The sequence below is a fragment of the Oratosquilla oratoria genome, chromosome 26 (assembly GCF_046742065.1).
Source record: "Oratosquilla oratoria isolate Oo_2021 chromosome 26, ASM4674206v1, whole genome shotgun sequence".
Classification (NCBI taxonomy): Eukaryota; Metazoa; Arthropoda; class Malacostraca; order Stomatopoda; family Squillidae; genus Oratosquilla; species Oratosquilla oratoria.
Window position 1 is genome coordinate 1163055 of NC_134802.1, and position 22807 is coordinate 1185861.

Here is a 22807-nt window from a genome sequence, read left to right on the forward strand (position 1 = left end):
GATCCCTAAGTTTTATGGACTCCGTAAGGTGCACAAAGAGGGGTACCCCTAAGGCCCATTATTGCTTTCAGGGGCTCGCCTACCTACAACTTGGTGAGGGATTTGGCCAAACGTCTGAGTCCACTGGTGGAAAGCTCAGAGAGGATGCTTAGTAACTCAGCAGACTTTGTAGAGAGACTTAGAGGGATTAACATGGGAGAGGATGATTGCTTGGTGTCGTTTGATGTTAAAGCTATGTTCACGTCATTAACACAGGGTCTGATAAGGCAGGCTGCTATGGCTATGTCCATGGTGGAGAGCAGTCGAGAATTCCTAGAAAAGGAAAAATTGATGGCAAAGGAGTTGATAGGGCTAGTCGATTTGTGTCTGGACGCGACCTTTTTCAAGTTCAGGGATAAGATATATCATCAAAAGGTAGGGACACCCATGGGCTCTCCGATCTCGGTGGTTTTGGCGGAAATGGCCATGCAGTGCTACGAGGAGGATGCACCACCATCATTAAAATTATGGGTAAGGTATATCGATGATGTATTTGTCATTATGCAGAAAGAGGGGGTGGAACCTTTCTTCGATCTATTGAATGGAAAGAATGAAGCCATCCAGTTTGAAATGGAGAAAGAGGAGAACATACGATTGCCATTTCTGGATGTCATGGTGACAAGAAGCGGGTCTACTTTGACAACGGGGGTTTACAGGAAGGATACCCATACAGACCGGCTTCTGGACTATAACAGCTGTCATCCAGATGCACACAAAAGAAGTGAAGTCAAGATTCTGTGGTCTAGGGTAGAAAAGGTGTGTTTCACAGATGATAGCAGGAGGAAGGAGAGGAGCCACCTGAAGAAGGTATTCAGGGACAACAGTTACCCAAATTCAGTGGTGAAAAGGTGGACGGCACAACAACCAAGTGTTAAGATAGACGACAGACGACCAGATGCACTGCGGGTTACGGTCCCTTATTTGAAAGGGGCATCTGAGGTAGCGGGCAGATTACTGAGGAAACACGGTGTGGAAATGGCACATAAACCTAGGAACACACTACACACACACTGAGAGGTTTCCCTCTCGCTTGATCCTGTCTGTGTGGACACAGAACTCCCGGGCTGAGCGAATGTGCTTAATGAGGTATACTACATCGCTAACCTTTTTAATCACCCTATATGGGCCCTGGTACAGAGGCTGGAGTTTCTTTGTCACCCCTTGCTTGGGTCTGGGGGTGACGTATACTCTGTCACCGAGGGGGAGCTGTTTTATCCTTGCCCTTGGTCTTTTTGTGTGTCTTTCAGTTGATGCAGCCTCGATGAACTTTTGGCATCTATCAAAGCATGAGTTAGCCAATGCCATTGTCTCAGGTGCCAAATTATCAGTATTGTACCAAGGGGTGCTTGGCTTGGCAAACTCAGTCATCGGTAGAATGGGGTCACGGTGAAAAAGAAGGAAATGCGGGGAATCTTGCAGGACTCTGTGGTACGCTGAATTATAGGCCAATACTGCCAGAGGGAGCATCTGATCCCAGCTTGTCTGGTTGTCCTGGACAAGGGACCGTAAGATTTTAGTAATGGTCCCATTCACCCTCTCAACTATTACGTTGCTCTATGGGTGATATGGCGTTATCTTGTGATGTTCGATGTCCGCCATTTCCAACACCTCCTTAATGATTTCGTTCATGAACTCCCCTCCCCCGTCTGAGATCACCTGCTTGGGAGCACCATGTATGGCTAGCACATGGGTAAGGAAAGCCCAAGCTCCGTCTGCGCTTCTTTGGAACTTATGGGTACAGCGACCAAGAAGCAGGTTAGTACATCAACTACTGTAAGTATGTACTTCGCACCATCTAAAGTGGTGGTTAATGGTCCTATGAGATCAACATGCATTCTCTTGAATGGACCTTTCATGTCAGGAAACTGAGCGGAGCTGGGAGATCATATGAGGGCTTGCAAGTAATGCAGACTTTGCAATTCTTTATAAATTCCTTTACATTCTCTGACATCTTAGGCCAAAAGGCGAACTTTTGCAGCCGGTCCAGAGTGACTTGGACTCCGCCATGACCTGCCATAGGAAGGCAATGGGCAATACATAAGGCTGCTGCCTTTGCTCCTTCAGGGCATACCAGGCGAAGTTCCTCCAACTGGTACGCATTCCTGCGCGAGTGATATAGAAGTCCGTCCGGGAGGAGCCGAAACTCCTTGATTGGCACTCTTAAGCGTGGGACCCTTGGCTCTACTGTCGTGGCCCCCTTAAGATAATCTTTTATTTGACCCCAATCAGGGTGTTCATCCTGCTCCTTCCGGATTGCTTGTTGGTTCCATTTGACAGTGTCCTCCTCAGTGTTTGAGTTTCCTTGGCCACCGGTGGTTATGGCCGACACTATGTAATCATCTATAGGGTGGTCTGCTCCCCGTATCCTAGAGAGCGCATCAGCGACAATGTTCAATCTCCCTGGGATATAGTTGACTTCAAGATCAAAGTCGGCGATCGCCATTTGCCACCGGAGGATCCGAGTGTTGGTGCCCTTAGCAGTGAAGAGCCAGACCAAAGGCCTGTGATCACTCAATAATCTAACCAGATATTCCATGATTAGAGGGCGATTTATCGTGAGACCGTAGACCACCGCTAACGCTTCTCTTTCAACAGTACTATACTGTCTCTCATGCTCATTAAGAGTGCGACTGAAATAGGAAAGTGGGCGTCTCCTACCTCCCTCGTCCTCTTGCTGAAGCACGGCCCCAATTGCCGAAGCGCTGGCATCAGTGGTGAGCAAAAAAGGTTTCGCAAAATTGGGCTAAGGGAGGACCACCGTGGAGGACAAATGGGATTTGAGGGACTCAAATGCATGTACCTGAGCAGACGTCCATGGACCAAACTCACGATCCTTGTGCTTCCTAGCTACGTCACCCTTCGTCATAGCCACCAAAGGCAGCGAAATCTCGGCAAAGTTTGGGATAAATTTCCTGTAATATCCTGCTAATCCCAAGAAGGAAAGCAGCTCTTTCTGACGCGCTGGCTGTGGGAAAGTTTTGATGGCCCGGACCTGCTCTGGTTGAGGCTTTATTGCCTCCAGGGATATGATATGCCCTAGGTAGGCAACCTCCTTCTGAAAGAAATTACATTTCTCCAGCCTCAACGAGAGGCTCACCTCTTGCAACCTCTGAAGGACATCCTCAAGGTTCTTGAGGGGGTCGTCCCAAGATGTTCCCAGAACAATGATATCGTCCATGTACATCGCACTAACCCCTAACAGCCCCGTCAGCACCTGGTTCATCACCCTTTGAAAACAGGATGGAGCGTCTTTTAACCCAAAAGGAAGGGATGTAAACTCATAGTGACCCTCGGGCATCGAGAACGCCATTTTCTCACAGCTGCTCTCCACCAGCGGGAGTTGGAGATACCCCTGTTTAAGATCTAACAGTGAAAATATGACACTGGCGCCGAGACTCCGCAACATTGAGTCAATATGGGGAAGAGGGAACCTATCATCGACCACGTGTTGATTTAGCGCTCAAAAATTGAGACACAGGCGGTCTTATCCTTCTTCACAACTGGAACGACAGGAGCATTGTAAGGGGAACAGGATGGGCGGGTGATCCCCTTACTAAGCATATCCCCAATCTGTTCCCGTATCTCTTCCCTGTATTTCTCAGGAATGGGATAAGATTTGCGGTATACTGGTGGTCCAATGGTCCTAATCTCATGGAAGAAGTGAGGCGTCACAGTAAGTGGATCCCCTGGTAAGGCAAAAACATTGCCATATTTGACCACCAAAGTGGTCAAAGCTAGACTTTCCCTGCTATTTGTATTTGGGAAAAATTTCCCTACTTCCTGTCATAGCTTACCATCGCGTGAGCTATCCACTTCCCTGGACGCCTGCACCGTTCCCACTGATACGTTAGTTCCGCCATCTACCTGTGTGATCTGCCCTGAGAGGGTAAGTTCCCCAACAACGTGGTCTTTCTTGATCTCAGGGGTATCAGGGCCTAAGTTCAGAAATGGGACTTTGCACCAGGCCTTACCATCTTCCGTCCTGAGCAGCTCTACCACTCCCTGGCCGAGCAGGCTGGCACCTTCGGCGTATGTCCGTGCCGTGAACAGTGCCGAGACGGCCTGACCCACAGGAGCAAGCTTGTCTGCCCTCGCTAATACTAGTCCCAGTGTTCTGCCTGAGAAACCTGGCACCCAATGAGCCTCGATGGTTTTAACCAGGAACATGGCTGCCTCACCCCCTGACGACTCTGGCTCTCCTTGCGCAAGGTGAGCATTGGTGTTATGTGATCAGCCATCCCTGCAAAGATTACCAGAATATCCTTGCCCTCAACTTTGAATGTTAATGGACAGAATGTTAAAGTCATCTTGTGCACAGCGAGGAAGTCAATACCCAAAATCAACTTAGCAGGAAGTCCCTCAGCAGGGATTATGAAGAAGGAATGTTCAAACTGGAAACCCACTTGACCAAACCTAACAGTAAACTTGCCAAGATTAGGTAGCTCTGAATCATCGGCCGCTATGACTCTAATTGCACCCACCTCGGAGCCTTTCGTGGTAACAGGCAGGATACTCTTATGAATAAGAGACACCACCACTCCTGTGTCCAGGAGAGCGCAAATGGACTGAGTAGCGTTTGGCTCTAACAATGTAACTGCCACCATGGCCAAACCCCCTCCAGCACTATGGGGACCGGAAAAGTCGACGTGAACAATTTCCACGTGTGTCTCCTGCTCGACAGTTACCTTGGGGCAGACTTCCCCCTGCACGGGAAGTTTTTTGACATGCCACTCTCGGCGAAACCCAACTGGCCCTCATGACTGACACTGGTGTCAGCCTTCCTCACTCGACCAGCGCCTCCGCAGGTCTGGCAACATGTGCTTGTGTGACCACATGGGAGAAAATAGCAAGAGTCAGTCGAGTGGCCCACTTTCCTGCAATGGTTGCAGTAGGGGTGCCACCTGTTTTGAGTACCATGGCCGCAGTTTTGCTTCCATGTGTTCCTGTGGCCCTGTGAGGAGAGTAGGTGTCTTCCTCTCGAGGCCGTGCCTCTGTCTCCCATGAATTGCAAGGCGAGGAAGAGTCTGGAACATGAAAGAGGTGATCAGTGGAGTACTGCAAGGATCTGAACTAGCTCCAATATTGTTTGACATGGATGAGGATGTGAAGTGCTACATGAGCTTCTTTGCTGACGATGCCAAACTGTTAATGAAAGTAAAAACTGAAGAGGATTGTGAATCACTGCAAGAAGACCTGAATAAAGTATGGAATTGGAGTCAGAAGTGGGAGGTGGACTTCAATATTAAGAAGTGTAGCATAATGGAGTTTGGAAAAAGCAAAAACAGAATACAGTAAAAGCCCTTGTATCCGGCACCAATGGGACCGAAGACGTACCGGATACGAGAAAATGCCGGATACGGGAAGGGATATTTGAAAAATACATTTATTTACATTGTTCTTTTACTTATTAATATACCTTAATTCACTTTAATAATAAACACATCCACATATCTATATATTGTAAATTCTATCAGTATAGAGTAAATCCAATCAATATACATCAGTTATAATCATCACAGGATCACCAGTTGTCTAATTCATCATCTGATAATTTTACGACGGAGTTGTGAATGGCCGCGTTCAGTGTTGGTGGCTGAGAGGGTGCGTTCACCTCTACACTCGAATTTTCTTTCACTAAACTTTTTGTTCCAACTTTCATAAAATGTATAATGTCTCTGCTTAGAATTTTTTCCTCTTTGTGCACTGTTCTGCAAATTCCATAAACACTGCTAGACCCTTCGCTGCATCCTTCCATGAAACTTTCATCTCAGGGTCATCTTCTTCACTATCTGCCTCTGTCGTTTTTCGCGTGTTCATCGGGAAGTGATTGTAAAATTTCATCATCACTAAGTGAGAATGTTGCTGCTCGGTCACTGTCCATATCTACACACGCTTGTATCACTTCGTCACTAATGCAAAGTTTAGCGCGACAACCCATCTTTCAATTCTTTCTCCATCGATTCTCTCTTGGCGATGGAAAACCCTCAAATTTCTTATTCCCTTCCTGATCTTCAAACATTATTTTCGGATATGATTTTCTCCAACATCGCATTAAAGTTTGTTGTTTTTCATCCTCCCAAGCTAGCGATTCCATAAAAATAGCGTCTTAACATTAAGCTCACGTTGGAATTCGGAAATGCTACCGTCCTCAAAATAAATTACTTTGCGCATAGAACTTTTCCGATAATTCATTTTAAAGTTTTGAATCACTCCTTGATCCATGGGCTGGATCACACTCGTTACGTTCGGCGGTAAATACACAACAGAAATGTTTCCACTGCTCAGTTCCTCAGCTGGTGGATGTGCTTTACTGTTGTCGAGTAGGAGAATAAATTTACTGTCCTCTAGAAGTCTTTTCTTTTTCAAATTTCCTTTCACTGATGGGACAAACACATGCTAGATCCAATTCATGAATGTTTCTGAGTCCATCCATGCGTTATTTTGTGGGCGATAATTATCCACTGGTAAGTATATTAGATTTTTAAAACAATGTGGCTTCCGGTATTTTCCAACGACACACAATTTGACTTTATGGGTCCCTGCCATGTTCGTACACAGTAACACCGTCAATCTATCCTTGCTTTGTTTGAACCTTTTGGTGGTTTCCTCTGCTTCACTGGCTAGTGTAGATGCCGGTAGACAGCGGTAGAACAGGCCGGTCTCGTCAGAGTTGTAGATCTGTTCCGGTTTCAGATCGTCTTCGGCAACCAATTTTGCAAACCTATGACAGAAAGGAGGAAAGAAAAGTTAAAAGATATATATATAAGTGCACTATGCATCCGTGTATGCGAGAGATAAATTGAGATATGAGATGCGAATCTTTACCATGAAGGTATAGGTTAATTAACGTACCTGTCTATAAACTCCTCTGCAAAAGGTAAATCAGGAGATTTTGCTTCCCCAAACACATCAAGACGACGTATTCTATGGCGATTCTTGAATCTTTTAAGTCACCCATTTGAGAACTGGCACGATTCTCCAATTGGCATCTTTTCAGCAAAATCTTTGGCTTTTTCTTGCAGCGTTGGGCCTAATATAGCTGCACCTTCAGACATTTTAAGACAAAACCACTCGTACAACACTTTGTCCAGCATTTCCACACGTTTATGTTGTAGAGTGTGGTGATTTTCTGCAGCTTCAGGTGTGTCACTCAACTTCACAAACTCTCTTAGCTTTTTGGATTGGGCCTTGATATCGTAAATGGTAGACGGCCCAAAGCCGTATTCTTCCGTTAGTATTTTTCTATTTTCGCCTTTCTTCAATCTTCTGCATATGTCCACCTTTTGCTTAAGTAAAAGCACCACACTTTCTTCTTCTCAACTTTGGGCATGATAGAGTTGGCTAACATGTGCACGGAGGTGGCTAACACGTGGCGGGAGAAGTGAATGGAACTGAGAAGCCCTGGTGGCGGCGAGAGCAACTACAACCATGCGCAGGGATTTTAAACACACGCGGGAATTTTAAATTTATCTATTTTATGTATACGTCTACCTTTATCACAATTTTTCGGTTTTCGTGAAAAATATGCTGGTTATTTGAAGTGCCGGATACAAGAAGGCCGGATACGAGGGCTTTTACTGTATCAGGACAATATAAAATTGGAACCAAGGAGGTAAAGAAGGAGAGATCCGAAAAAGATTTGGGTGTAATTATCTCAAATGACTTGTCCTCATGCATCACAACATCATCAATATACAACCATTCTCCATTCACCCCTGTCTTCTGTCCTCTCCCATCCTTCCTCAACAGACATTCCCCTCTTCCCCAAAGCCCCCTTCACCCCATCCATCCATCTCATCCTAGGACGTCCCCTCATGTTCACTCCCTCCACATCTGCCTTCCATACCTCTTTTACTAGTCTTTCTTCACACATTCTTTCCATGTGTCCAAACCATCCTAATACTTTTTCATCAACCCTATCTCCCAACTCCCTTTCCACCCCTGTTCTCCTCACCTCCTCATTTCTCACTCTATCTAGCCTAGTAACCCCCATCATACTTCTCATACACCTCATCTCAAACACATTCAAACTCCTCTCTTCCTCTCATATGTTCCATGTTTCTGCCCCATACAGTGCTGTTGGCATAATCACTCCTTCATACAGTCTCCTCTTAGCATCCATTCCCAAATGTCTATTCCTCATTACACTCTTTAATCCACCAAGGCATTTACTTGCTTCTCTCAATCTACATTCTACCTCCACCTTCACTCCACCTTTTCCTGCCACATTTGCACCCAAGTATCTAAAACTATCCACTTCCTCCAGTTGCTCTCCCTTAATGCTCACTTCCAGTCTACTGCCACTTTCACCCCTTGTACATCTCATCACCTTACTTTTACCCACATTTATCTTCAGCTTTCTTCTATCACTCTCCCAAACTCTGTCACCAACTTCCTCAATCCCTCCTCTGATCCTGCCACAAGCACAGTGTCGTCCGCAAACAACAGGTGGATCACCTCCCACTTTTCTCCATTTTCTTTAACCATCTCCAATCCCTGACCCACTACCCTTGCATTTACCTCTCGCACTACCCCATCCAAGTATAAGTTGAACAGCCAGGGCAACATAACGCATCCTTGACGAAGTCCCACCTTTACCTCGAACCACTCACTCTCTCCATTTCTAATCCTGACACAAGCTCTACTACCCTCATAAAAACTCTTGACAGCTCCTAGAAGCTTTCCTCCTATCCCGTAAATCCGCAAAACCTCCCACAGTGCCTTTCTGTCTACCCTGTCATAAACCTTTTCGAGATCCATAAAAGCCCCCCAAAAATCCTTCCCCTTTCCTATAGCTTTCTCACATATCTGTCTTACCACAAAAATCTGATCTACACAACCTCTACCCCTCCTAAATCCAAACTGTTCCTCACCAATTACTCCCTCTGTTCCTCTCCTAATCCTCTCAATCAAGATCCTCCCATAAGCCTTACCAACTACACTTAACAAGCTAATCCCTCTGAAACTACTACATTCACACTTGTCCCCTTTTCCCTTGTAAAGAGGAACTATACAGGCACTCCTCCAGTCCTCTGGCACTCTACCCTCTCTCCAGCAAACATTAAATAACCTCACCAGCCAGTCCACCATCACTGTACCTCCTTTTTTTTTAGACATTCTGCATGGCATCCATCCAGACCAGGTGCCTTACCTGCTTTCATTATCTTAACAACTGCGTTCACTTCATCCTTCCTTATTTCTCCTCCATTTTCCTCACTCATCATGGTCACAGGTGAAAAATGTAATCCCACATTTGTCAGTCATGTGAAAACCACTGTTGGAGCAAAAAATATGAAATTTAATTAATTATTACCCCAACACCATTAATAAAAAAGTGGTAAATGTCCACCAAAGGTTGAAAGAAGAACATAGGGGGTTTATTCTATTCCATTTAAAGGTTGTGACTTAGTTTACATCAGACAGACTGGGAGGGATTTGGACACTAGGATGATTGAACACAAACGGTCCTTCAAATATGGACAACAAAGTTCAGCTGTGTTCCAACATGTTAAACAATTTAACCATTGTTTAGACTGGGACAAAGCTGAGCTCATTTATAAGTCTAGATGTGAGTTTAGGAGAAATTATTGAATCGACTATTATTGAATACCAGCCCAATATGAACATTTCAAAGGGCCAATGGTCCCCAGACATAATTTCAGGACTTTCCATCACCAGCCTATTAAAAAGATATTTGCGTCCTGACCCCACATATGGAGTGAACCGAAGGTAGAGACCTCTCCCAATGTTCCCTTTTTCATGTCAAGGGTGCTACTTATGTAACACTCACTATTTCATTTTTGTGTCTACTGAAGAGGATTGCAGTTTGCAATCAAAATATATAAATTCCCTGTCTACAGTCTTCTTTGCTCCAACAGTGGTTTTCACGTGATATATATATATATATATATATATATATATATATATATATATATATATATATATATATATATATATATATATATATGTATATATATATATATATATGTATATTATTTTCACTCCACCCTGACTGTCTTCTTTCCCAACTCTCTCCACTCCACCCCTTTCTCTCTGTTTCTCTCTATCTCACTCTCACTCTCTCTAGTGAAAGTCTTCTTCAAGTGCTTTGATCTTTATTTGTGAGTAACTGAACTTCTACCACCATACATAACTGAAACAAAGAAATCATTACATAAAGCAACATTGGGCTAAATGGAACAAAGTGCATTAAGACAGCATAATAAAGAGGACATAATAATGCCTAGCTTAACAGCCTTCCCCCCCCCTCTCTCTCTCTCTCTCTCTTGCTCTCTCCCACTCTCTCTCTCTCTCCCACTCTCTCTCTCTCTCTCTCCCTCTCCCTCTCCCTCTCCCTCTCTCCTTCCCTCCCCCTCCCTTTGCCTCCCCCATCAATCTCTCTCTCTTTCTCTCCCTCTCTCTTACTCTCACTTTCTCTTTTTCACTACCACTCCCTCTTTCCCTCTCCCTCCCCACCCTCTCTCTCTCTCTGACTCTGATTCTCACTCACTCCTTCTCTAGCTCTCTCTCCCCCTCTCTTTTTCTTTTCTTTTTTCTCATCCTCCCTCTCTTTCTCTCTCTCCACCTCCCTCTCATTCTCCCTCCCACACTCTCTTTCTCCCTCCCACTCTCTCTTTCTCCCTCCCACTCTCTCTCTCTCCCTCCCTTTCTCACTCTCTTCCTCCCTTTCTCACTCTCTCCCACACTTCTCTTTATCTCCCTCCCTTTCCCTCCCACTCCTCTCTCCCTCCCTTTCCCTCCCACTCCCATCTCCCTCCCTTTCCCTCCCACTCCTCTCTCCCTCCCTTTCCCTCCCACTCCCCTCTCCCTCCCTTTCCCTCCCACTCCTCTCTCTCTCACTCTCACTCTTCTACTCTCTCCTCCTCTCTCTTTCTCTTTTTCTTTCTCTTCTCTCTCTCTCATAAAAGAACTGATCAGAAAGGTGCCAGCACCACACATCCAGATGGAGCAGTATTGGTGGATTTTGAAGATTGGTAGAAGGGAGATGCTTTTATCTTACATCTGTTATAGCATCACCACTGGCAAATTCCTGTAGTTCATCCTGGTTAAGCAAGAAGAGTGAAAGAGGAGAGTTTGATGAGAATGAAAGAGTTGAGGAAGTTTCTCTCAAATGAACACACCTTTCCTTGTGGGTAGTGGCACTTACTTTGAAAAAAATATATATATTACCTAGATTTACCAATGTAGGATGTATGAATTCGTTTTGAGATATTTCTATTAATGCATTTCTTTTATTCAGGTACTGAGTGGCCAAAAACAGCGCATTGACAGTTTAGTAACAGAGGAAGATTGTGGATCCTTATCAGAGGCCAAGTTGTGGTTTACTAATAGGTGTATTGTAACACCACAACATTCTCCACGCACAGTCAGCACCCCTTCACCTATAGTAGAGTCATCTCTTGTCAGAGGTGAGTCCATAATTCTTTTTGTAGGTGTCTCAAGTTATGGACACATACTGTATTTACATACATACACACATATACCAAAGGCTTTTTCCCCCTTACTAGGGAGGTAACCAAAAAACAAAGGCATAAAAACCACTCCCACCCATTCCATCCCCACACACTCCACCCCTATCCACCCCCCTCCTTCTCTCTTTTCTTGGCTCCTCCTGGATGACAGGTCATCTCTGCATCTCGCCCACTGCCCTGGATCATAAACAATGTTGCAAGACACTGCACATCCACAGCAAGGCTGCTTCATTAGATTGGCAACCCCCCTCCATCCACTTATACAGAAATAGTGAAGATGGGGAGAAATCCCCTTCAGGCTGCATCAATTTATTTTTCATACATACTCCCACACCCCCATCCCCTACCCACTCCCCCTCATGTATCACAGCATCATCAATACACAACCATTCTCCATTTGCACCTATCTTCTGTCCTCTCCTATCCTTCCTCAACAGGCATTCCCCTATTTCCCAATGCCCCTTTCACCCCATCCATCTATCTTATCCTTGATCGCCCCCTCATGTTCACTCCTTCCACCTCTGCCTTCCAAACCTTTTTACTAATCTCTATTCACTCATTCTTTCCATGTTGGATACATATTTAAGGCTGCTTTTAAATATGGACACATATTTAAGACTGTTTAAAAGTAAGTTAAGACATAACAAATTAAAACAAAATAGCTGCTTGTTAAGAGCAACAGTGTAGTAAAGAATTGGGTTTGAATCTATTGGTTACCAGTTACTGCTACATGTCTAGGTAGTCCAAGCACATAGGGCTGTGGTGACAGCTTCAATTATAGCTTTCTCATACCTGGAGCTTACATTTTTTATGTATTATCATTATGATTTTTCAAAGGAATGTACCCCTTAGGATTATAGAGAACAGGATGCCTAGTCCCATCATTCCATCCCATTTTAGCCACCTTTACAACCCAAGTGGGAAGACTTGGCAGTATTTGTTTCTTTCCCCTACCACAAAGGAGTGGTATCGGATAGTATTAAGAGGGGGGATAGCATAAAGGAGGGACAGTTGCAGTAAAATGAAATAGCATAATTTCTGTATGCGTAGAGATTTCCTCTAAAATACACCAATTATGTGTGGCTCAGGCTCATGGGGGAGAGAGTGCATTTTTTTTAGTGGAAGGTAAGTTGAGAGTGGAGGATAGGTGGAGAAATAGGAAAAGGTCAGAAGAGAGGTGCTTAGAGTAAAGTGCTTAAATGAGAAGGAAAAGAAGCAGGAGTACAAGGAGATGCTGAGAGAAGTGTGGGAGGTGAAGGGTGAAGGATAGAGTAGAGCTAGGCATGGAGAAGGAATGGGGGTGTTTCAAGGAGGAAGTGACAAGGTGTGTCAAGATGGTATGTGAAACAAGGAGGACAGGAGTAAATAGAAGGAAGAATAGTGAGTGGTAGGATGATGAAGTGAAGTTAGTAGAAGAGAAGAAATGAGCATTCAGGGACTGGTTGCAAAGTAGAACAAGAGAAACTTATGAAAGGTAAAAAAAAAAAAGGAAAACAAAAGTTAAAGGTGGAAAAAAGAGAGCAGATGTAAATTAGAGGAGTACGACAGAAAACTGAAAGTAATAAAAAGATGTTTTGGAAGGAAGTTAAGAGAGGAAGGGGAGGCAAGTCAAGTAAAGAAGAAAAGGTAAAAGGTGCAGATGGACAGATGTTAATGGATGAGAAAGCAGTAAAGGGAAGATGGGGAGAGTATTTTAGAGAGTTGTTGAATGTGGAGAGGATAGGGAAGGATTGGTGGTAGCAGAGGGAGGCACTAAGAAAACGACAGTAATGGGAGAGGAAAATGGAGGAGAAATAAGAGATGAGGTACAAATAGTTTTGAAAAGGATGAGAACAGGTAAGGCACCTGGGTTAGATGGGTGTTATATGGAGTGTTGGAAGAAAGAAGGTAGAGTAATGGTGGACTGTCTAGTGAGGTTGTTTAATGTGTATCTGAGGGAGGGTACAGTGCTGGAGGATTGGAGGAGTGCCTTCACAATTCTGCTTTACGAGAGAAAAGGGGACAAATGCGAGTGTTAGTAGTCTCAGAGGGATCAGTTTGAGTGTAGTTGGGAAGGTTTATGAGAGGATTTTAATTGAGAGGGTTAGGAGAGGAACAGAGGGAGTAATTATGGGAGTGACGCATTGCTTTATAGAGTAGGTGATTTTTTTTTTATTTTATTTTTTTTTTTTTCCTAATGTGTTTAATGAATAAAGGTATAAATACTGTTTACATTAGTGTGTAATTCCTCAGGGTATTGTGTTCCTCCTATGTATATATAAGGCATAGTGAATATTTATGAAGATATAGTGAGCTCTAGTGAAGCTCTAATTACTTAATGGAAAGTCCTTTCACAGCATGCAGCTTGGTATGAAATGAAAGCTTAGAGTCTGGGGAACAAATCTTATTGAATAAATTTTTTCAAACTAATACCTCTGATTTTTTATTAATTTGTTTCTCTGAATAATTAATACATACATACATATACCAAGGCTTTTTCCCCCTTCCAAGGGAGGTAGCCAAAAAGGGAAAGGCATAAAAACACTCCCACCCATTTCATCCCTAAATACACTCCACACCCCTCCCACCCTCCCTCTCATCTGAGCACCTCCTGGATGACGGGTCATCCCTGCACCCTGCCCACCGCCCTGGGTCAGAAGCAGTGTCGCAAGACACAGCACATCCACAGCAAGGCCGCTTCATTTAATCGGCGACCCCCCCTCTCCAGAAATTTGTATTTCTGAATAATTAATAAATGCTGCAAAATTCAGGTTTCATAGATATATATATATATATATATATATATATATTTTTTTAATTCAAATTTCTTTTATTTTTTTACTGTAGAAAATAAAGAGCATGATGTTTTCTTTCAAGTGAAACAAAAATGACAAAAATATATAAAGAAAAACTGAAGATATTACAACAGAAAGAATAAAAACATAAACTTTACAGAATTGAGGATTTAAATTTTGGAGACCATTTTTCTCAATTATTTGTTTGATGGTTGCAGTGTATAGCCAATCTCCAATTTCCTCTTTGCTGATGAAGTGTGAGGTGAGGGCGAGTGGTGTGGCATGGGTGGAGGAGATGTAAGGTGGGTGTGGCTAGTAAAATGCATGCAGAGTGCTGGGTGCAGCTGTGCTGCTTTTCTCCTCTTTCTTTATTTTTCCTTTCTATTTCAGGCACTCATGGGCCCTCTCTGTATTCTGCCACTTCATTCTCTTGTTTCTTGTTAATTTTCCCGTGATCACAGCAGCAATACAGGGCATGGAATCAAAATTGTTGCTTACGGTGAGAGCGCCATGACCGATGTCACCTCACTTTGACCTTTTCAAGCGTACTGGTGCCCAGTCCACTGTCTTTATGGGTTATGCTGGTGGGAGGAGTTGCCAAATTTCTCCATAAACACAATTCTGTACCAAAAAACGAAACAGGTATAGAAATGTTGATGCTATTTCAATATATAGATTTTTTTTTTTTTTTTCAATGCTGTTTCTAGAGGTTGCCAATATTTTATATATTTTATGCTTTATAAAAAAAGATAGAAAAGAAATACAGTTGTATAACTTTGTATGAGTGTTGCCACCATAGAAATTCTTTTGAAATGTTTACCTTAAATTCACTCATGTACCAGAATTTTTCCAATAATCGCTGGTGATGCTCCCTTAATGAGTAACAGTGTGGGTTTAGGAAAGGTAGGGGTTGTGTGGATCATATTTTTGTAGTAAGACAGATATGTGAGCATTAGGGAAAGGTATGGATTTTTTGGGGCCTTTTTTTTGGCCATGGATTTGGAAAAGGGTTATGACAGGGTAGACAGGACAGTACTGTGGGAGGTTTTGCAGATATATGGGATCAGGTGAAAGCTGTTAAGGGCAGTCATGATTTACAGAAGTAGTAGAGCCTGTGTCAGAATTAGATATTAGGAAAGTGAATACTGAAATGGATAGTGAATCACTACATAAGAGACCTAAACAAGGTTTGGAAATGGAGCCAAAAGTGGGAAGTAGACTTCAACATTAAGAAATGTAGCATAATGGAGTTTGGAAAAAATAAAAAAATAATATCAGGACAATATAAAATTGGAACAAAGGAAATAAAGTGAGATCAGAAAAAGTCCTGGGAACAATTATCTCAAATGACTTTTCCCCTGATAAATGGATCAACAAAATTGTCGGAAGAATCTTACATATTGCTAAGATCAATAAAAGTGGTTTTTACCTAATTAGACAAAGAAATGGTTGAAAAAAATACTAGTACCAAAAAGAATATAAAGAAAATTAAATGAATCCAGAGAGTAGCCACAAAAATGGCCTAAACACTTTCAAACCTGTCATATGAGGAGAGACTGGCTAATTTTAAATTACAGACTTTGAAAGAAAGAAGAGAAAGAGGCAGCCTGCTGACCATTTACAGAATCATGATAAGAGAAATACAAGAGGACAAGAAAAGAAACTCAAAAAGGATAGTTATAGAAGAGACCTGAAAAAATAGTTTTCTATAGAGAGTGATGGATATCTGGAACAAACTGGATAAAACAATAGTGTGTGCAAAAAATGTACATGAATTCAAGAGCAAACTAGACATTATGAGCATAGCTCCCCTTCCTGTAAGATATAACTAGGTAAATACACATCATCTCTGCACACCTTATGACCCCCACCTTGAAACATCACCCATTCCTCCTCCACTCCAATTTCTACTCTATCCCTCCTTCCCACTCTTCTCTCAGCTTCTTATACTCCCTATCCTTTTCTTTCTCATTTAAGTAGATTACTCTAAGCACCTCCCAACCTTCTGTCATTTTCCTCTGTCTCCATCTATCTTCCATTCTCAATTTACCTTCCACCAAAAATGATCTGATATTCCCCCACTCTCTCCCCTTAGGACATGTGCATCCAAAATTCTTCCTACTATTCTCCTGGTTGCCACTATATAGTCCATAAAAGCCCTATCTACCACCCTTCGATCCACCACCCTCACCCATGTATACTTATGTTTGACTTTCTTCCTAAACACTGTATTTGCTATCATAAACTCTCTAGACACATCACCATCATCTCTTCAGAATGATTTTTTTCCTGGAACTCCACTCTTTCCAACCACTCTGTCTATTGGTTCATCTACCCTAGCATTGAGATTTCCCAATACTACCATATTGACATTTCTCCCTTAACCCTCTATGCACTCATTTAAATCTGTTGAAAAAGCTTCCCTTTCCTCTACACTCTTCTCACTACCAGGCCCATACTCAAAATCACACCTCCCTATCAACTTTGTTTCACTCAGTACCAACACATCCATCTTTTTTTCTCACAAGCATACTGCCTATATCTTCCCTTTTACTCTTGTGTACCACATCCATGCATATTCAAAGACACCTTCGGGTTCTGTTTGGAAGACTCTTCCTAGTCCCTCATATGCCTTTGCTTTTTTAAGGAATGTCTCCTTTGGGGCTACTGAGAGTAGGATGCCTAGTCCTATCCCTGCCCCTATTTTGTCGCCTTCTATGACTCAAGTGGGACACTTGATGGCAATATACTTTCTCCCCTACCACAGGGCTTGGCAAAAAAGGAAATTAATAAAAAAGTGGTACTGGACAGTATTAAGAGTAGGGGGGACAGCATAATGGAGAGACAGTTGCAGTATAATAAAGTAAAATTATTTATCTATAGATATTTCCTCTATCACAGACATGATGTGTGACTCGGGTCTGTAGGGGCACTCTGTATAGCCCCTAAAATATCAGCTGTATGGTACTGAGGAGCTTTTAACCCCACAATAATATGCAGCCAATACCTTAGGCTGGTTACCTTATGATACATTAACCACTTCAATAAGAGTCAAATTCTTGCATGCAGCATCAGCTGCCATATGTACGACTCATCACACTACTCGCATTATGCATACATATACCAAAGGCTTTCCCCCTGCACGGGGGTAGCCAAAAAGAAAAAGGTACAGAAACCACTCCCACCCATTCCATTTCCTATATATTCCACTCCCCTCCACCCTCCTCCCTCCCTCTTATCTTGGCACCTCCTGGATGACGGGTCATCCCTGCATCCTGTCCACTGCCCTGGGTCAGAAGCAGTATCACAAGACACAGCACATCCTCAGCAAGGCCGCTTCATAAATTCAGCAACCCCCCTCTCCGTCCCCTCACGCAGAAAAGGAAAAGACGGGGAGAAATCCCTTTGGGCTTCATCAATTTTTTTTCTCATACATACTTCCTCAATCCCCATCCCCCACCCACTCCCCCTCATGCCTCACAGCATCATCTATACACAACCCCTCTCCATTCACCCCTATCTTCTGTTCTCTCCTGTCCTTCCTCAACAGACATTACTCTCTTTTGTAATGCCCCTTTCACCCCATCTATCCATCTCATCTTAGGACGCCCCCTCATATTCATTCCTTCCACCTCTGCCTTCCACACCTCTTTTACTAATCTTTCTTCACTCATTCTTTCCATGTGTCCAAACCATCCTAATACTCTTTCATCAACCCTATCTCCCAGTTCCCTTTCCACCCCTGTTCTCCTCACCTCCTCATTTCTCACTCTATCGAGCCTAGTAACCCCTATCATACTTCTCAAACATTTCATCTCAAACACATTCAAACTCCTCTCTTCCTCTCTCATGTTCCATGTTTTTGCCCCGTACAATGCTGTTGGCACAATCACTCCTTCATATAACCTCCTCTTAGCATCCATTCCCAAATGTCTATTTCTCATTACACTTTTTAATCCACTAAGGCATTTACTCGCTTCTCTCAATCTACATTCTACCTCCACCCCCACTCCTCCCTTTCCTGCCACATTTGCACCCAGTATCTAAAACTATCCACTTCCTCCAGTCTTTCACCCTTAATGTTCTAATGCTCACTTCCAGCCTGATGTCACTCTCTCCCCTTGTACATCTCATCACCTTACTTTTTCACACATTTATCTTCAGTTTCCTTCTTTCACACACCTTCTCAAACTATGTCACTAAATTCCTCAATCCCTCCTCTGATCCTGCTACAAGCGCAGTGTTGTCAGCAAACAACAACTGGCTCACCTCCCACTTTTCTCCATTTTCTTTAATCATCTCCAACCCCTGACCCACTACCCTTGCATTCACCTCTTGCACCACCCCATTCATGTAAAGATTGAACAGCCAGGGCGACATAACACATCCCTGATGAAGTCCCACCTTTACCTCAAACCATTCACTTTCTCCATTTCTAATCCTAACACAAGCTCTACTACTATCATAAAAACTCTTGACTGCTCTTAACCCCTTCCATACGGTGACACCTATGTAGGCGTCTTAAGGAACAAGGGGGTACGCGAGGATGCCGATGTCGGCGTCTTGATTATATTTATTGTAGTCATACCTGCGTGAGGCCCATACTCTGTAAACTGGCTTCATCATATTTTCTATGGTTATCAAAATTCACGGGTGAAAGAGAACGAGCGATAGAGCAGTGACTTTATTTTTTATAATGCGAGTATTTTGACGCAACATCGCACGTCTGGCAGCTAATGCTGCCAGACGTGCGATGTGGCCTGTATTGAAGGGGTTAACAGCTTTCCTCCCATCCCATATATCTGCAGTTCCTCCCACAGTGCCTTCCTGTCTACCCTGTCATAAGCCTTTTCCAGATCCATAAAAGCCCAAAAAACATCCTTACCTTTTCCTATAGCTTTCTCACATATCTGTCTTACCACAAAAATCTGATCTACACAACCCCTACCTGTCCTAAACCCACACTGCTCCTCACCAATTACTCCCTCTGTTCCTCTCCTAATCCTCTCAATCAAGATCCTCCGCATTGTAAGATATAAAATTACTTCAGTAATATTTATTGTAGTTGTACCTGCGTGAGCCCCATACTCTGTAAACTGGCTTCATCATATTTTCTATGGTTATCAAAATTCATGGGTGAAAGAGAACGAGCGATAGAGCAGTGACTTTATTTTTTATAATGTGAGTATTATGACGCAACATCGCACGTCTGGCAGCTAATGATGCCAGACGATGTTGCCCGTATTGAAGGGGTTAACAGCTTTCCTCCCATCCCATATATCTGCAGTTCCTCCCACAGTGCCTTCCTGTCTACCCTGTCATAAGCCTTTTCCAGATCCACAAAAGCCCAAAAAACATCCTTACTTTTTCCTATAGCTTTCTTACATATGTCGTACCACAAAAATCTGATCTACACAACCCCTATCTGTCCTAAGCCCACACTGTTCCTCACCAATTACTCCCTCTGTTCCTCTCCTAATCATCTCAATCAAGACCCTCCACATTATAAGAAATGAAATTACTTCAGTAATACTTGTTATCTTTTACTCAGAGTAATAATAAACACAGAAAACATGATTAAACCAGTTCACAGAATCTGGGAGTAACTGTTGTACAACTACAAAAAAAATATATATATATATAATCAAGACGCTGATGCTGGCATCCTCATGTACCCACTCGCTCCTTGTGATGCCTGTGTAGGTGTCTCATACTAAAATGGTTAAAAAAATAAATAAAAAAAAATCAAGCTCTTCAAAACAAACCACCAAAATCTGTCCTTCTTCATAACCCTTTAAACATAAGCTTTACAGAAAAGTCTCCACAAGAAGTAAGAACATCACTGGTACACTTGTGTTCAGGACACCATCCAGCTCTAAGACAGCATCAACATGTAATATGGTTGGCCACAGATTCAGCCTGCCCTCAGATGCAACCACCACACAGAAGACACAAAGCACCTCATTCTACAATACCCCACACTAAGAGTCCCTTGACAAGAATAAGAACAAGAACATGATATTTCTTCTCAGAGTGGACTGTGGGACTGCCTGGTGTCCATTTCTTTTTACCTGGGTGTTATGGATCTCTAGCAAGAGAGACCTGGGGCAACAGAGTGATTATATTCACTTGTAATAAGATTGGAGTGTTTTTGTGCATTTATCTAGTTGTATGGGGCAGGAACCTGGAATATAAGAGAGGAAGAGAGAGTTTAAATGTGTTTGAGATGAAATGTCTGAGAGGTATGGTAGGGGGTTATTAGGCTGGATAGAGTGAGAAATGAGGAGGAGAGTGGGGGTAGAAAAGGAGTTGGGAGATAGGGTTGATGAGGGAGTATTGGGATGGTTTGGACACATGGAAAGAATGAATGAGAAAAGAGTTGTGAAAAGTATGGAAGGCAGAGGTGGAGTGAACAGGAGGGGGCAACCAAGGATGAGATGGATGGACAAGGTAAAAGGGGCGTTGGGAAACAGGAATGTCTGTTGAGGAAGGGAGAAGATAGGGGTGACTAGAGAATGGTTGTGTATGGATGATGCTGTGATGCATGGAAGGGAGTGGGTGGGGGATGTTAGGGAGTATGGGTGAATGAAATTTTTATGCAGCCCAAAGGGATTTCTCACCGTCTTCTCTTTTTCTGCATGAGGGGTTGGAGAGGGGGTTTGCTGATTAAATGAAACAGCCTTACTGTGGATGTGCAGTTTTGCTGCATTGCTTCTGACCCAGGGCCATGGGCAAGATAGAAGGATGACCCATCATCCAGGAGGAGCCAAGAAAAGGGGGAAGGAGGGGTGGTGAATGGAAGTGGAGTATGTTGTGATGAAATGGGTGGGAGTGGATTTATGCCTTTTGACTTTGGCCACCTCCCTTGTAAGGGGGAAAAAGCCATTGGTATATATACTGTATGTATGTACCTAGTTGTATTATACAGGAAGGGGAGCAATGCTTGTGGTGACCTGTCTTTGTTGTATCTTGCAACATCTAGTTCTTAAATTCTTGTTTGGTATTTGCACACTTGTTTTATCCACTTTGTTGCAGACATCCACCACTCTCTGTGGAAAACTTTTTTTTTCCCGATCTCTTCTATAACTTGTTTTTCTTCTCTCCCATTTTAATAAATTTTCTCTATCAAGGACTTCCATGCCTTTCATGATTCTGTAAATGGCCAATAGATCTCATCTTTCTCTTCTTTGTTCCAGGGTTGTCAGTTCCAGTTAAGACAATCTTTGTGTGTGTATGGATGTGTGGTATCTAATATATATAAAGTAGAAGCACGATTTAACGAACTAATTCAGCCAAGGTCCAGTCCGCTAAATTGAATTTTCCGTTAAATTGAGCGAGTGAGCGTTGGTGTAACAGTGTTGCCAGAGCGGATTATAAAAATAATACGTACCTAAAAATTCCCTAGTGTACACACACACACATACAGTATATATATTATTGTAAGTGAATTATAGGCAGCACAATCGTGAATTGCAAACAAACAGCAACGTGCAGTAATTTGTTGCAACATGTGTGTGTGTGTTTACCTTTACCTAGTTGTATTTACCTAGTTGTAATATACGGGAGGGGAGCTATGCTCGTGGTGACCCGTGTTTGTATCTCTCCGTATCAAGTTTTGTCTTAAAATCTTGTATAGTGTTTGCACATATTGTTTTGTTGTCTAATTTGTTCCATGCATTAATTGCTCTGTGTGGGAAACTGTTCCTTTTCAAGTTTTTTCTATAGCTATCTTTTTTCAGTTTTTTCCGTGTCCTCTCGTTTTACCATTGTCCCACACTAACAGGTTGTTCCTGTCTAAACTTCCATTCCTTTCATTATTCTGTAGATAGTCAGCAAATCTCCTCTTTCTTTTCTTTGTTCCAGTGTTGGTAGGTTCAGTTTGGATAGTCTTTGCTCATATATCAGTTCGGCGAGAGTCGGTGCTAGTTTGGTTGTCGCTCTTTGTAATCTTTCTAGTTTCTTAATATTCTTTTTGATGCTGGGTGTCCAAAGTGATGCTGCGTACTCAAGTTTTGGTCTTATTAGTGTAGTTAGCATTTTCTTTATCATTTCTTCATCCATATAAGTAAATGCCACTTTGATTGACCTCAGTCAAAGTGTGTGTGTGTGTGTGTCGTGTAACAATGATATGAGCTGTCTGTGAATTTTGCGGAATATTAGTCATAGCTTCGTGTTTGGTTTGATGTACATAATTCTAGCGATTAATAGGACTGGGCAGTTGGTTTTTGGATAGTGAGTGTTATTGTTGTGTTGTTGCAGAAAACATAGTTCGTTGTTGTAGAAGTGTTTTTCGTGGTGATTACTCTTGCGTACTGATTTTGAATTTTCCCATCAACTTACTGTTTCATTATTTTGTTTTCCTATTATACCGTCTATTTCTACTTGAATATATTTCTGCTACAATTACACTTTATACATATACTGAATTATATATTGCATATATATTATAGTACGTATATACAGACGCTCCTCAACTTACGTTTTAGTTACGTTCCGAACGGC

At 42.7% G+C, this 22807-nt stretch overlaps 1 protein-coding gene across 6 annotated transcripts in view; it reads left to right on the forward strand.

Moving 5' to 3' along the window:
• Positions 1-22807, forward strand: part of LOC143039359 (FHF complex subunit HOOK-interacting protein 1B-like) — a 367378-nt gene that overhangs the window by 319073 nt on the left and 25498 nt on the right. For all 6 annotated transcript variants that reach the window (XM_076209245.1, XM_076209249.1, XM_076209250.1 and 3 more), the window contains one exon: positions 11300-11468. In XM_076209245.1, coding sequence (XP_076065360.1) covers positions 11300-11468 — 169 coding nt within the window. The remainder of the gene's footprint in view (positions 1-11299; positions 11469-22807) is intronic.